General features: G+C 48.8%; 1 protein-coding gene across 3 annotated transcripts in view; it reads left to right on the plus strand.

Annotated features, from left to right (window-relative positions):
* Positions 1–15,731, plus strand: part of CTPS1 (CTP synthase 1) — a 30,305-nt gene that overhangs the window by 10,416 nt on the left and 4,158 nt on the right. For all 3 annotated transcript variants that reach the window (XM_004740653.3, XM_013045222.2, XM_045064320.1), the window contains 9 exons: positions 1,128–1,211; positions 2,013–2,093; positions 6,046–6,197; positions 7,090–7,222; positions 10,325–10,413; positions 11,136–11,230; positions 11,917–11,979; positions 13,925–13,968; positions 15,356–15,452. In XM_004740653.3, coding sequence (XP_004740710.1) covers positions 1,128–1,211; positions 2,013–2,093; positions 6,046–6,197; positions 7,090–7,222; positions 10,325–10,413; positions 11,136–11,230; positions 11,917–11,979; positions 13,925–13,968; positions 15,356–15,452 — 838 coding nt within the window. The remainder of the gene's footprint in view (positions 1–1,127; positions 1,212–2,012; positions 2,094–6,045; positions 6,198–7,089; positions 7,223–10,324; positions 10,414–11,135; positions 11,231–11,916; positions 11,980–13,924; positions 13,969–15,355; positions 15,453–15,731) is intronic.

A 15,731-nucleotide genomic window follows, 5' to 3' on the forward strand; every position in this document is an offset into this window, starting at 1 on the left:
GAGGAAATAGGAGAGCAGGGTTAAGAGAAGGAGAGGACAGGGTTAGGGTTTCCAGAAAATAATAGAGAAATGGAGAGGGATGTGTCATCGGAACCAGGGGTCAGCAAACTACGCCCACAGGCCAAATCAGCGTTTTCGCTGGGAAAGCTCTTTTGGAAATACAGCTGTGCTCACCTCTGTATGTGTTGTCTGTGGAGGCTTTTGTAGGGAAATAGTAGAGTTTGAGTCCTTGTGACAGACTCTATGGCCCATAAAACCTAAAGTACTTATTACCTGGCCTTTTACAGGAAAAGTTTTCTGATCCTTTGATCCAAATAATTCAAGGAGATTTCAGGACATGAGTTTCTAGATTGAAAGGACCCACCAAATGCCCAGCATACTGAATGGGACATGACCCCCAACAAGGCACATCACTGAAATTTCCTAATTATGGAAATTTCCTAAAAGACTGTAAAGAGAAAAACGAAGAATTTGTAAGGTGTTACACTTTCTTAGTAGCAATACTAGAAGCTAGAAGACTGGGAAGCTGTTTCTTTACAAGTGGTCAGGGAAAAATGCTTTCCAGCCTAGAATACTGTACCCAGCAAATCTGTGAAGTGTGAGAGGGAAATCGGGTTAATTTAGTACTTAGGAAACTCAGCATGCCAAGAAAACAAAACAAACACCAACCGAGGAAAACAAACCAAATTTGGACAGAGAGGAAAAGTGTGGTACATGGTTTATGATGGCAGGATTCAAGTACTCAAACACACACAACTGTCGAGAGGTATCATGAGATGTGCTGTAGGCACAGGACGGGAGCATGTGTTGTAGCTTTCTAACTATAGTTCCCGCTGTCTAACGGGGGAATCAGTAGGAAATGTTTCGGGCCACATGTCGAGAAGCAGCATGAATCATACCAAAAGGATCATGGGAGAGTGGATGCCCCTGGGGTTTGGGGAAGGGGAGGAGTCTGGGTGCCGATACCGCTTTTAGGACAGACCCTGTGGAAAATCCAAACACATGGGCCTTTGACAAAAATAAAAACTACATTAGACACCGATCCATAAAAGGGGTTCAGAGAAAAGTCATGCCTGAAAATTCTTTATCCTAGAGAAATGAACTTTTTTTCCCCTTTTGTAAAATAGCCAAGTTCAACAGGGGAACAGAAGACTAAGCCCACCCAGAATAGCGTTCGGGAGCTCAGAGGCCTCGGGCTTTCTCCAGATCTGGTAAGGTTTTATGTTTCCCTGGTTTCAGTGCGATCTTGGATATCTAATTAAAATCTCTCCTCCATGTTCCATGTGACTCCACTTATATGGAATCAGAAAGGCAAAAAGCAGAAACAGATCCACAAAGAGAGAGAACAAACTGGTGGTTGCCCAAGGGGAGGGGGTGGGGGGTGCAGAATGGGAGCCGCAGACTTTGGGTCAGGGAGAGAATAAGGCCGGGGGCTGAGAGGCGCAGACGGCTGCCCTCGTGGTGAGCACAGCGTAGGGCATAGAGTCCCGTCGCTACGTTGTGCTTCTGAAACCCATGTAACATCGTCTGTCAGCTGTAGTTCAGCTAAAAAAAAAAGAAAATCTCAGCTCCGCAGCAGATAACACCTTTGCTTTGTTGGCTTGCTTTTCGATGCTGGTGGGGAAACAGGGTGAGTGCTTTGAGCAGGCGTTGCCTTTTACAAAGGTTTCCTCACGGGCCTGTGTGAGGTTGTGCCTTGTCTCTCCTCTGTGCCCATCATTCAGTGTCCCCTCCCTCTTACCCAAGACTCCACCTGAGGAAAACCCACTGGGTTCCCGAAGTTCATCTTCGGCACGTTCATCTGCACTGCCCCCCTCTCCCGTTTCTCCAGAGCGGGACTTTAGGCATTCAGTTTTGAAAACAGGTCCTATTTTCATGTTGGCCTGCACTGGGCTGGAGTTCACGTTTTCATCCGGCTTCATGAGGTGAGGTCTGTTCTCCTGTCAGTCAGGAAAGTACCCCAGCTCCGTCATCCCTCTTCTGTCTGAACGCCTTCCTTTGTTTCCTGATAGGTTGTGTGCAGGTGCTCAAATCCTCTGGACACGTCAGTGAAAGAGAAAATCTCAATGTTCTGCCATGTTGAACCTGAACAAGTGAGTCGAAATTCCATCTCCGCATCAGTCGGGTTTTGGTTCTAGTTACCCTAAGGGGTCACAGCTGCTTTCGTGAGGCTTGCTGCTTGTTTCACAGTTCGAGACAGGAGCCTGTTGGCTGGAACCGATGCTGTTGGCTCTGGTTTTCTGGACGTACTTGACCTCTCTGGCCTCTTCTCTTCTCACTCCTTGTACCCTTGGCTCCAGTCAGGCTGCATGGCCTCGTCCTTCCCGCTGGCCCCGCTGTCTCCTATTCATTTTCACCCTCCAGGGCTCCCCTGGGACCCAGTATTGCCTGAGAAGCTCTCCCTGTCAAGCTGCTTCCCCCTCAGGCCTCAAGGTTGATCCTTCTTGGGCGACCTGTGTGTCTCACATGGTGAGACATGTTCTACTGCCCCTCGGGGAGAGAGAGAGAGAGAGTGTGTGTGTGTATGTGTGTGTGTCCGTCCATCCATCCATCCGTCCGTGGTTGTCTCTACTCATAGACTCAGCTTCTGGAAGGCAGTGACCACTTCAACCAGCTTGAAATTACTGGCGCCTGGTGTCTAACGTGGCGGAGGCTTTAAACCCGATTTAGTCTTTTTCGTTACATGTGCTTATGGAGGGTACCTCTTCAATAGGAAATTCAGACTTTTGGGACCTGTCATAGGTCCAGGGTGGGGCACAGTAGGGAAGGCCTGGTGCTGGTAAGTTGAGGCTGTGGCTGCGGTCAGACCGGCTGAAGGGCAGGAGCAGGGAGGTGGAGGTCCAGGAATTTGTGTTGAGGTTGTGAGTGGTTTGCTTTGCTGCTGGGTTACTGAGGGTCAAGAGGTGAAGCAGGAGGGCCCGGCTGGCCTAGAGGGGAGAGAAGGAAGCTGCAGCGCTGGAAAAAGAGCAGTTCGTTTGCAGGACTACAGGGGGTATGGCCATGTGGGTCAAAAAGTCCAAGTCACTGGCGTTGAAGTGAAGAGAGCAGGGCAGCCTCTGACCCCCCCCATCTCCACGGGCACTCAGGAAGCGGGCTGTGAGCATGGCCTGGGGCCTGAGATCAGTGTTCCCAGAGCTTCCCAAGCTGGGAGCTCCGTGTCAGGAATTCTGCTTCCTACTAAATACAGATCTCCCTTGACTTAACGATGGGCTAATCCCAGGCAACCTGTTGTAAGTTGAAAATACCTAAGTCGGAGTGCCTGGGTGACTCAGTGGGTTAAGCCTCTGCCTTAGGCTGGGGTTATGATCTTGGGGTTCTGGGATCGAGCCCCACATCAGGCTCTCTGCTCAGCAGGGAGTCTGCTTCCTCCTCCTTCTGCCTGCCTCTCTGCCTACTTATGATCTCTCTCTCTCTCTCTCTGAATAAAATCTTGAAAAGAAAAAAAAAGAAAATACCTGAGTCGAAAATGTGTTAACACACCTAGCCTACTTTAAATATAGCCTACAGGTGAGCAGAATCACCTAACACAAAGCCTGTTATACAGTAAAGTATTGACTATCTCGTGTAATTCATCGAATACTGTACTGAAAGTGGGAAACAGTGGTTGTGGGTACAGAACCATTGTAAGATATCGGTCGCTACCCCGTGACCGTGGGGCTGACTGGAGGCTGTGGCTTGCTGCTGTGGCCCCACAACACGAGAGAACATACGGCCAGTTGCTAGCCTGGGGACCACAGTTCAAAATGCAGAGTATCTTTTCTACTGAATGTGTGTTGTTTTCACACCACCCTAAAGCAGAGTATCAAGTCAAACCACTCAGAGTCAGGAGCTGTCTGTATAGAGCGTCAGAATAACTACGTTGTTATGAGCAGCCTTCTTAGTTATGCATTTCATTTATTTGAGGTATTTCTATCCCAGCAAGTGAAGGTAATTAAATTCCATGATAGAATATATTATTAAGGGGCATCTGGGTGGCTCAGTTGTTAAGCATCTGCTTTCGGCTCAGGTCATAATCCCAGGATCCTGGGATCAAGCCCACATTGGGCTCTCTGCTCAGCAGGAAGCCTGCTTCTCCCTCTCCCACTCCCCCCTGCTTATGTTCCCTCTCTTCGCTGTCCCTCTCTCTCTGTCAAATAAATAAATAAATAATCATAAAAAACCAAAAAGAATAGGTTATTAAAAAATACTTACCATTAAAAATGTTACAAGTGTTTCTAGATTTAAATTCGCATTTCAAATATTTTGCCTATTTTTAAATTGAGTTGCTTTTCTTACTGAGTTATAGGAATTCTCTGTATTTTCTGAAGAATAGTCCTTTCAGATCTGTGATTGGCACATTTTTCTCCAAATCTGTGGCTTTTCTTACCTTTTTAGTGGTATCTTTTGGAGCACCAAAGCTTTTACATTCTGATAAACTTCCCTGTATCCATTTCTCTCTGTATTGGTTGTGCTTTTAGGTATTCTGCCTGAGAACTCCACTTAACAAAAAGATGTCATGTTTTCTTCTAGAAGTTTTATAATTCTAGGTCTTATATTCAGGCCTGGGATCCATTGTGAGTTCCCTTTTATGGATAGCAACTTTCTAGTAAAATTTAAATTCGTCTTTTTGCCTGTGGGTAGCCAGTTGTCCCAGCTTCTTGCCTTGGAAAGACCATCCTTCAACAGTAATCTATGGTGTTTTCTCATAAAGTTGCTTTTTAAAGATTTCTTTATTTGTAAAGTTTTTTTTCTAGATTTATTTATAGGTATCTGTAATTTTTGTAGCTCTATGAATGGGAAAATTTTAAAAACTACATTTCCTAGGAGCCCCGTGGCTCAGTCGGTTGAGTGCCTGACTCTTGATCTCAGCTCAGGTCTTGATCTCAGGGTTGTGAGTTCAAGCCCCATGTCGGGCTCCATGCTGGGTGTGGAGCCTGCTTAAAAAAAAAATTACTTTTCCTAATTAGATATGGCTATGTATAGGAACCCTGCTGACCTTAGCTGATTGATCTCAAGCCTGGCAGCCTCACTGAAATTCTGCCAGTTCTGTTTATTTCCTTGTAAATTCAAGGGGTTTTGTGGATGAGAAATAATACTGAATGTAGTTCTTGGCAGTTGCTTTTTATTTTCCATTTCATACGTTTCTTATTTAATTGTAATGGGTAATATCTCTAGTACATCACTGAATAGAATGTACAATAGTGGCCAGTTCTGCCTTGTTTCAGACTTTAAAGATTAAATGTTAATATTACATGTTGAGAACCAAATGATGTTTTGCTGTGGGCTTTTTTTTTCTTCTTTATGTTTTTCACATTTTCCCTAATAGTCCTAATTCACCAAGCATTTTTACTGTGGGTTGGTTTTGAATTTTTATTAGCTTCATCCACTGAGGTGACTTTTTTTTCCTTTTTTTGTCTGTTCATGTAGTGAATTGCACTGTTACATATCTTAACGCCATGGTTTTTGGACTCAGCCTGGAAAATGACACCCCCGCTTGCCACCCCCAGAGGTTCTAGTCCGTGTAGTGGTGGGTACGGTGTGGGCTTGTGAATTTTTAAAATCTCACCCAGCCAAGTTCAACAGCCACTATTCTCGGGACAAATCCTACTTAGACATGAATATTTTTTCTTTTTTTAAACTACATTTGTGGTTTGGTTTGTGATTTTTTTTTTTTAAAGATTTTTAAAATTTATTTTAGAGAGTGACTCTCTAGGTGACTCTCTGCGAGCGCAGAGCCCGATGTGGGGATCAGTCCCATGACCCTGAGATCATGACCTGAGCTGAAATCAAGAGTCGATGCTTAACCGACTTAGTCACCTAGGCACCCCTGATTTTTTTTTTTCTTTTTTTAAAGGATTTTTGCAGACATGCTCCTAAGAGATTAGCCTCTAATTTTTTATTCTGTTCGTGAGTCAGTTTTCGTAATGTATATTTTTCTAGAAAATTGCCCTTGCCATTTTCAGATGTAAAAGTTATTTTCTGAGGGTGATAGAGCCAGTAGGAGGCTGCCAGCCCAGTTCGTTTTTGTTTGTTTTTATTAAATAACCTTTGCCTGTTTATACACAGGTGATCTGCGTCCATGATGTCTCCTCCATCTACCGAGTCCCCTTGTTGCTAGAGGAGCAGGGGGTCGTAGACTATTTTCTCCGGAGACTTGACCTTCCGATCGAGAGGCAGCCGCGAAAAATGCTGATGAAGTGGAAAGAGATGGCAGACAGGTTTGCCTCGTGATGAGGAGCTGGGAGTCCGGGCCTTATTTCTCTTCTCGGGAGGGTCTCAGGGAATTTGCTCACGCTATCGGCTCATGCTAGGTAAGGACTCGGTGGTAAGAGAGGCAGAGACAGGCTCTTAGCCCTCAGCTTGTCTGTGAGGGGCATTTTCCTTTCGCCATTGGCCCTTCCAGTCTTTGTGCATTTCTATGTATATCCGCAGGCAGCCATGAAAATGGCACACAGCTCGAGGATCCTGTTTTCATACGATACTACGAACATTTTTGCTCTGTTACTAATTATACTTTATGATGAAGGTTTTTGGAGAATATATACCATTGTGTTAATGTCCCATAGTTTATCTGACTATTCCCTTCATCTCATTAACTCCTAAGAATTGACTGTTAATTTTTTTTAGCTCTTTGGGATTTTAATTATTTTTTTTCTTAAAGATTTTATTTATTTATTTGACAGACAGAAATCACGAGTAGGCAGAGAGGCAGGCAGAGAAAAAGGAGGAAGCAGGCTCCCTGCCGAGCAGAGAGCCCAACAAGGGGCTCAATCCCAGGACCCTGAGATTATGACCCGAGCCGGAGGCAGAGGCTTTAACCCACTGAGCCACCCAGGCGTCCCTGGGATTTTAATTTTTAAGAAAGAATTTGTGTGGGATTTGGAAGCCATCTCTTCATGCCAGGTCCTAAAATCCTACTTTCTTTACAAAGCCTGCCACATGGATTTGAAAGTTTCTTCCTCTTTACTGTTGTGTACGAAGAACTCCGATCATACCCACTCCCATTGTATGCTTCCCAGAGAGGTTTTCTTCTTTTTAGAAAGCAGTTTTGATCTTGTGGTGGTATTTACGTTATAAATAATTTGGTGTCTCTTGGCCTTTGTGTGATAGATACGATCGCTTGCTGGAGACCTGCTCTATTGCCCTTGTGGGCAAATACACCAAGTTCTCAGACTCGTACGCCTCCGTCATTAAAGCCCTAGAGCATTCTGCGCTGGCCATCAACCACAAGTTAGAAATCAAGGTAAGGAGGGGCAGCACGGGTATAGCAAGGCCTGGATAGGGAGGGCTTTTGGGGTCTCATAGATGCTGTAGGCATATCTGCCATATGTTCCTGGAACTCGGAATTTCTTTTTTGGACTAGAAAGGATTCATGGTTGGCTCCTGGCTTAGTGAGAGAGCAGTAGGGCATTTTCAGGAGACAGTGAAGGGGAGAGGTGGTCAGGGTAGTGCTTGTGGAAGTGCCGATGGTTGATTCTGAGTAGCAGGTGGCCAAGTACAATTGTGCCAGGGGAATGGGGGAGCCCTGGTGGGCCAGAGGTGCACTGCTGTTCTCTTACCTTGTCTGGGACGTGGGAGGGCTACTACGCACCTCCGAGAGTGGGGAGGTTTCTCTGAAATGTGTGTCTGGTTGCCCGGCCAGTGCCTGGAGCGTGTGTGGCACCCGTGAGCGGTCCTGCTTGTGTTCTGCTCCATGACGGGATGCGCAGACGCTGAGCTGGTGGAGTGTCAGGGCTTCATCTCTGATTGTCGTCTGCGGGTACCTGGAACCTTGAGGTTCAGGGCTCAGATTCTGGTCATCCTCATTGCTGGCATCAGTGGCCTTCTCCTCCAGGTGTTTCTCAGCATGGTAATTTAGTTGGCTTTGTGCTGGGGAACACTTTCCTACAGAAGGACCTACTGTATACATTTTAAGAATTATGGGATCTTATTACACTTCCTGACTTTTGCTCCTTCTTTGGGTCATTCATCTGTTGTCTCCATGTAGACGTAATCTGTGCCTTTCATGGTGGGTGGTGGGGGTCGAGAGGTGAATGAATCTGTGGGGTCTCGAAGGTGTTGGGGGAGCACACAGAAGGGGTGGGGGAGGCTGTCTGGGTAGACGTGTGAGGAGGGCAGACTTCCTCCAGGAGGGTCTCTGGCAGAGTTTGGGAAGATGGGGGAGGCAGAAGGGCAGGGCATTCAGACAGAAGGTAGAGTGTATCCCAGGGCTTGGAGACGGGGAATAGTTGGGAACTAAGTGGATGGGAAAGTGTGAATTGGAGGATGTCTGGAGACAGGCCTGTGAGGTCATGAATCGCGTTACCTGGGCCACACAGCTGGCTCTTCCCCTGAGGTTCAGGGAAGCCATCGCAGGGTCCTGGGCAGGAAACAGTAGGAAAAAGATGAACAAACTAATAAGAATGGGGACAGAAGATCTGAGTGGACACATCCGTCGAAGCTGCCCCTGATGTATGTGGAGGCAGACAAAGGCAGCAGCTTCATTTGTCAGGGAAATACATGCACATTAAACCACTGTGACCAGACACCTGCTGGAGACGCCAAGCATGCTGGAGAGGATGGGGAACCCTGCGCCTTGCTGGTGGGCTGGGGAAATGGCACGACTGATGAGAACACAGCCTGGCACTTTCCTACAAAGGGAAACGTACACTTACTCCGTGACCCAGCACTTCTGCTCCCTGATACCTACTGAAAACATAGGTCCACAAGAAATATTTTTATACAAGAGGACTGATACTTAATAGCCAGAATCTGGAACCAATCCACATGTCCAGCGCGAGTTCATGCACACGTTGTACTGTATTACCTCAGTGAGCAACGGCTCAGGGACAAAAAGGAATAAACCCGTGACACGCACGCAGCGGGGATGAATCCCAGAAACATCCCGAGCCAAAAAAGCCAGACACGGAAGCTGCATGTTGTGTGTTTATTTCTATCAAGTTCTAAAAGGGACATCTGTGCTGATAGAAAGCAGAGCCGGGGTGTCTGGGGCAGGAGGCCGAGAGGAGGTTGTTTGGGGGAGTGGGAGGGCAGAGGGACTTTTTTAGGATGACAGTCATTTTCCTTATTTTTGATTGAGGTGGTGGTCACACTTTTGTGTGTATGTTTGACAAAACTCATCTGTGTACACTTAAAATGCTTGGGTTTTATTGCATATAAGTTATACTGCAGTAAAGAGGCGAAGATGGAAAGCAGTCTTGGTGGCAGACAGGCTGGAGGAAAATGCATTCTGAGCAGAAGGAACACTTTATTATTTTCTTTTTTTTTTCATTATATTTTAGTTTTATTTTATTTATTTTTTTTTTTTTAAGATTTAATTTATTTATTTGACAGAGAGAGATCACAAGTAGGCAGAGAGGCAGGCAGAGAGAGAGGAAGGGAAGCAGGCTCCCTGCTGAGCAGAGAGCCTGATGCGGGACTCGATCCCAGGACCCTGAGATCATGACCTGAGCCGAAGGCAGCGGCTTAACCCACTGAGCCACCCAGGTGCCCCTTATATTTTAGTTTTAAAGATTTTATTTATTTGTCAGAGAGATGGGGGAGAGCGAGCACAGACAGGCAGAGGGTGAAGCAGGCTCCCTGCTGATGAGGGAACCCGATTTGGGGCTCGGTCCCAGGACCCTGGGCAGACACTTAACCAGCTGAGCCACCCAGGGGCCCCAGAGAGAACACTTTGGATTCCAGCAGGCTGAGGGTAGAGCCAGTGGAGAGCCATATTGGGGAAGCCAATGATTTTTGAGGGCAACACTTGTATTTTAAAATATAAGAAAGAATTTATTTATTTATTTACGCCTAAATATTTTTATTTATTTATTTATTTATTTGCTTGCATGTGCACAAGTAGGCAGAGGCAGAGGGAGAAGCAGGCTCCCTGCTGAGCAAGTGCCCGATGCGGGACTCGATCCCAGGACCCTGGGATCCTGACCTGAGCCAAAGGCAGCAGACTGACTGAGCCACCCAGGCATGCCTATAAGAAAGAATTTAAAGTTTATTTTTAAACTCTTGGGTTTAAATATATGAAGATTATAATTTTGAAACTTTATTTTTTATTTTTTTAAAGATTTTATTATCTGAGAGAGCCAGCGCATGTGCGTGCACACAAGCAGTGGGGAGGAAGGGCAGAGGCGGAAGCTGGCTCCCCTTGGAGCAGGGAGCCAGACTTGGGACTTGATCCCAGGACCCTAGGATCATGACCTGAGCCAAAGGCAGATGCTTAACCATCTGAGCCCCTAAAACTTTTAAGTGAAGAAAGATGGGACATTGATAGTATCATTTAGGAATTAGGAAGAATGTGACTCTGGAGTCATGGACTGCTTCTTGTCTCCCCCGCCCGAATGGTCCCCAGTACATAGATTCCACGGACTTGGAGCCGAGCACGTTGCAGGAGGAGCCCGTGCGCTACCACGAAGCCTGGCAGAAGCTGTGTAGCGCTCAGTGAGTAGGGCCCTCGGCCTTGGGTTTCCGGGGGTTTCAGTGGTTGGGGGAGGCTTTACTGAGCAGAGCCCTGTGCTCTCGGGCTTGTAGCTGGCAATCTGCTTTTTAAAGATTTTTAATTGTTGAAAGGCTACAATCTGTAAGATTTAAGCCTTACAAAAATACAGCTTATCAATATAGTTGAATTTAAAGAAAACACGTTCTGATTTCACGGACGCTTGCTGCCTGCGTCGACGGATGAGGCTTATTTAAAGATTCTCTTCCGGAACGTTTGATGAGGACCTGTCCGCAGAGTGTCTCTGTTGGTTTTTGGCAGCTGTTCTTTGTAATAGTAAACAATCAGCAGGCAACTCCAGCTCTCTGGAGCAGTGGGATGTTCTAGAGCCCTACAACTATGACCAAGGCCCCTGCTCGGCGGACACTCTCAGGGAGAGGCTCCCTGCCCTTGCAAGGGAGCTCTTTAAGCCAAGAAGTAAGAAGTTGCATTTATGTTAACATATGTTAAAAATGATGAAAGAACCCATGTGTGCCATCTTTTTTTTCCCTTGTAAGCATTTAGTGCACATTTTCTGAGCCCACAGTGTTTACAGACAGCTCAGCGGCAGTCTCCCAAGTCACCGTCATAGTCCCAGTAGCAAAATATAGGGGGAGTGACTTTGTGGCATCAGTGTCTTGGGCTGGTGGGAAGGGTCAATCCCCATGTGCTGTGTTCTCTTGGACAGCGGAGTGCTGGTTCCAGGGGGATTTGGTGTTCGGGGGACAGAAGGAAAAATCCAAGCCATCGCCTGGGCTCGGAAACAGAAGAAGCCTTTTTTGGGTAAGGAGTAGGAAAGAGCAAGAAAAAGGGCCGCGTGGGAGCCTGCGAGTAAAACAGGGAGGTCACTGGAACCAAGCACAGATGCTGTCTTTCTAGATAGCAGCTCAAGTAGAAGTCGTTTTGGTTCTGTTTGGGAGAAATTCAGACTTTCTTAGTGTGAAAAGTTTAAGAGCGTATACATCCACATGTAGATGCCGTGGAATTTGGGGAGAATGAAAAGCAATCAGGAAATTTGGTCCTTTTGCTGGACCCAGCTGTTCGGCAGGACACCTGACGCTGAGTTTCACACCCTCACTTCACATTGGCTCGTGATTTTGGATGCTTCCTGGAGCTGCAAATTTTAGTAATTTTCAGCTTGATCATTTGTAAATGGAAACTTAATGAGAGAGGATAGGAAAGCATGAATTTTTAAGTATGAATACGCTACTGCGTATTTCTAAAATTGAGTAGCTTCCAAAACTTGGACCCTTCATATGAGGACTCTTTTGAAAGCTTAGACCCAGTTTTTGAAAGCTGATAACAGATAAAACACAGCAGGGGGTGCTTGTTGGTAGCAGGGAACGGAGGAGAGTTTGTGATTGTCGTTCTGTGGGCAAACGGGACACGGAGTGAGGGCAGGCTGGTGCGAAATGTAGAAGCTGCTTCTTCAGTGGAGCTTCCTTTGTGTTTTCCCTTCTACCTGCAAGGTGTGTGCCTAGGAATGCAGTTGGCAGTGGTTGAGTTTTCAAGAAATGTGCTGGGCTGGCAAGGTAAGTGTTTGTTATAAACCTTGTTACAATTCTTGCTGAAGTGTTTCTGGAGGGCGTGGAGCCTGGCGCCCCCTGGGTGATGGGAGGCCCTGGAGAAGGCCAGGCCTGGCTTCTTGGTACCTTGTGGGGGCACAGCAGGGGGAAGTGCCGTGTGCATGAAGGGAAAGCACAGCTCCTCCAAGCCGCGCCGATGGCAGGAACGAGGAGTCACAGCTGGCCAGGCTTCCTGGTTCTCTGTCCCTGCATCTCTGGCTTCGGGGATGCCCGCATTCCCAACCCCGTAGCCACCATCCCTCAGCTGGTGCCGAGCAAGGAAACTCTGGCCTGAGGCTGTGCAGTTACTATGAGCTTGGGCTCTGGAGCCTGTCAGACCTGGGCTTAACTTCTGACCCTCCCTTATTGTGGGTGATTTTAGATAAATTACTTAGCCTTTCTTGGCTTCTGTTTCTTCTATAAAATGGGGTGATGCTGGTACCTGCTTCTCCTGGTTATGAGAATCGAATGAAATTATGCTTGTAAACAGTCCCAGTGCCTGGCGCCTGGCCAGTAGGAAATTCTCCGTGCCTCGCTGTCCAGACTACCTGGACACTCCGTGGCTCCCAGCAGGGTTTTACCACGTCTGGGAGTGCTGTGGGGTGAGTGGACCCGGCTGGCTGGCTTTCTGCTCCCTGTGGTGTATCAGATCTCCCTGCTGTGCGTTCAGCTCTGCCCAGCAGGGACATTGAGATGGTTCTCTCCCTGGAGCAAGGCTCATCATTCACTACTTCAGCCGAGGTGTCTCACAGCAGGGCGACCTCCCAGAATGACAGGCCCAGTGTGCGGACACTTAACAAGCTTGCTCGTGTCCCGAGGCCTGCACAGCTGGTGGGGGAGGGGAGCGCACAGTGCAATGGCGGGGGCGAGGCTCCCTGGGACCCCTGATGGCAGAGCCCACACAGCCCCTCTCGACTCTGTAGCCCAGCTGACAAACCTCACGTTTTCAAGAAGACCTCAGAAGTTGTAGGAAGAAGAAGCCGAGCATCCTGAGGCATGTGAAAGCAGCCTGGCTCCATGAGGGACAAGTGGCCCTCCCATGGCCAGCTTACTGTTAAGGCTGGGCTCCTTGGACATGTTTCTGAGAGGTCGCCTCCTATTCACTCACCCACTCACCTCCCACTCAGCACTCAAGCTGCTCTGTGGGCCGCATGCCCTTTAGTTTTGGCCCCTGAGCCCTGCCAGGCACTGTCCTAGCTGCCCGTGACCCTGGAGCTGGCCCTCTGGGCACCCTGGACCCTCTCCCAGCCACTACCCGTCACCCGATGGGGTCCCCAGGTGGGTGGGTGACCTGGCGACGAGTCTGCCTTCAGCTGGGACCTGGCTCTGGTCAGGCCCAGGAGGGAAGGTACCAGGCCTGTCACGCATAGGGAGCTGGATGGTACCAGGAACAGGGTTCTTTGCCTTTTGGTCTTCAGTGGTTTTGCTTATGGCTAGACCATCCGTGCAGTGAGCGAGAGGAAGGTTGTTCGGGTCTTCAGATCAGTGAATTCCTGACTTAGCTGCTGTGCAAAGCGGTTGGGCGAGATGACACAGAAGATGCCAAGGATGAGAGCAATGTGTTGCCCGTCCTGGAGAGACACTCTGAAGCAAGAAAGGGGGAGTTGAGGTAGCAGCGTGTGAGCTGTCATGAGGAGGCAGTATCGAGCTAAAGATGAGGTGGTGCCCCTGGTTTCAATTCCCCCATTTTCCATGGCTTGGCTTCCCGGTGCTCGCACATGGAAAACACTCAGCCGTGTGTGTGCACCGAGTACCTCGTATTAATGTGACTCCTGGTTTTTGTTTGAATCACTGAACGGTCACTTTGAACTGGGGAGGGAAATTGTAATTAAGAGCTTAAGAACGACGACACTTGAAAATAATCAGGGTTGTTTGTAACTGTTTTTTTAACGTAGGTATTTCCATTTTTCAGATGCCAATTCTACAGAGTTTGACCCTAAGACCAACCATCCTGTGGTGAGTCCAGTGTTGGAGCCTTCCCAGGGCTGAGAAGGGCGCTCAGGGCTTGGACTCAGGAAGACCACTGGGTCTGTCCACGGGTCCCTCAGACCCACTGCATGGGAAGAACTTTTATTTTATTTGACAGAGAGAGAAAGATCACAAGTAGGCAGAGCAGCAGGCAGAATGAGGGGGAAGCAGGCTCCCCACTGAACAGAGAGGCTGATGTGGGGCTCCATCCCAGGACCCTTAGATCATGACCTGAGCCAAAGGCAGAGGTTTAATCCACTGAGCCACCAGGCGCCCCATGGGAAGAACTTTTATTTTTCATTGTGTAACTTCTCCCTTCTCTTCCCAGTTTGTAACAGAAAATGTTTAAGACAGGCCTCACCCCAGCCAGCCAGGGTGGTTCCCGCTTAGCATCATTCTCTCTCCGCGCTCCCCTCAGTCCCCAGGAGCGCCGTCCCACTGCTGACAGGAAACACTGACAGCCCCTGCTGCGCACCACGTGCTGTCCTACCCCTTTACGGATGCTTGTTCATTTCCTCCCCGACACCCCGGGGACATGGGCTTGTTCTTCAGGACCTGTGGAACATGGGTGTTGAACGAACGTGTTTAATAGTAACCAAAGCTTGTGGAGGCCCATGTCCCTCGTGTGGTGTCTCCTGTCAGAGGAATGTGACTCCTGGGGAGGCACGGCGCCTTTATTCATCTTCAGCTCTCCTGCCGGGGGGTTACAGGTCTGTTCTCGATACCAGAGACGCTTTGATAAACAGGGTGGACCCAGCTCTTGATCCCAGGGCATTTGAACAGCATTAGTGTATACTTGTTGACTTGAAACTGAACTTTGCTCAGAAGGAGAGGAGTGAAGGGTTGGAGGGGCGCCTCCTCTCGGTGGTGGGAAAGCAGGGTCTGAGACGGTCCTTGAGGCCAGGAGGTGCTCAGAGGAGCCAGGGACTGAGCGGTGCGCTGGGCTCTCGTGGCTCAGGGCCTCTGCCTCTCTGCCGCCCACACATGCACCAGGCAAACCCTGAGAAGCATCCATTTCCTTTGAGCAGCCCCTCAGTCTGGGGTGGGGGAGATACGTCATGGCCTTTCCCGTCTCGTATCCACGCTGCTGTGTCAGTCTCCAGAACGTGCTGGGGTCTGGCAGCCCTCGTGATCCAGAGTGCTGGGGGCAGCTGTTCCTGCAGCTCAGGATGACCGGCCAAAGGCGAGGGCTCGAGGCCCTACCCAGCACGGGATCTCAACGACGAGAGGAAGGCCGTTGCTCAGTGGTGACCATCCCCTCTGAGCAATGGCCAGGGTTAGAGCTTCTCACGGGCCCTCGTCCCGCAGCGCTGGCGATCCTTCTGCTAATGGACGCAGTGTGTGGTAGCGCGTGCTTGTTTTCCAACACCTCCAGGTCATAGACATGCCAGAACACAACCCTGGGCAGATGGGCGGAACCATGAGGCTGGGCAAGAGAAGAACCCTGTTCCAGACCAAGAACTCCGTCATGAGTAAGAGCTGCAGCTTCCGGCCCCCCAGCGGCACAGCACGGCTTGTCTGGAAGCCCATCCTGGGCTACTCCTGGGGCTCCGAAGAGCCGGGCAGGCCTTTTGGGTTTCGTTCTTGCTTTCAAGTTCTTTCCCCCTTCCTGCTCACATTCTTTCAGGATGTGCCAGGATAGCCCAAGAAGCAGTGTGGCTCTGTGTAGTCAGTGGGGAGGGGGGGGCAGGGGCCTCGGGGGTGGGTGGCTCCCCGGGAGGAGCCAGGACATGCAGTCTCCTGCAGCCTGG

The sequence above is a fragment of the Mustela putorius genome, unplaced genomic scaffold (assembly GCF_011764305.1).
Source record: "Mustela putorius furo isolate JIRA1106 unplaced genomic scaffold, ASM1176430v1.1 tig00003853_pilon_pilon_pilon, whole genome shotgun sequence".
Classification (NCBI taxonomy): domain Eukaryota; kingdom Metazoa; phylum Chordata; class Mammalia; order Carnivora; family Mustelidae; genus Mustela; species Mustela putorius.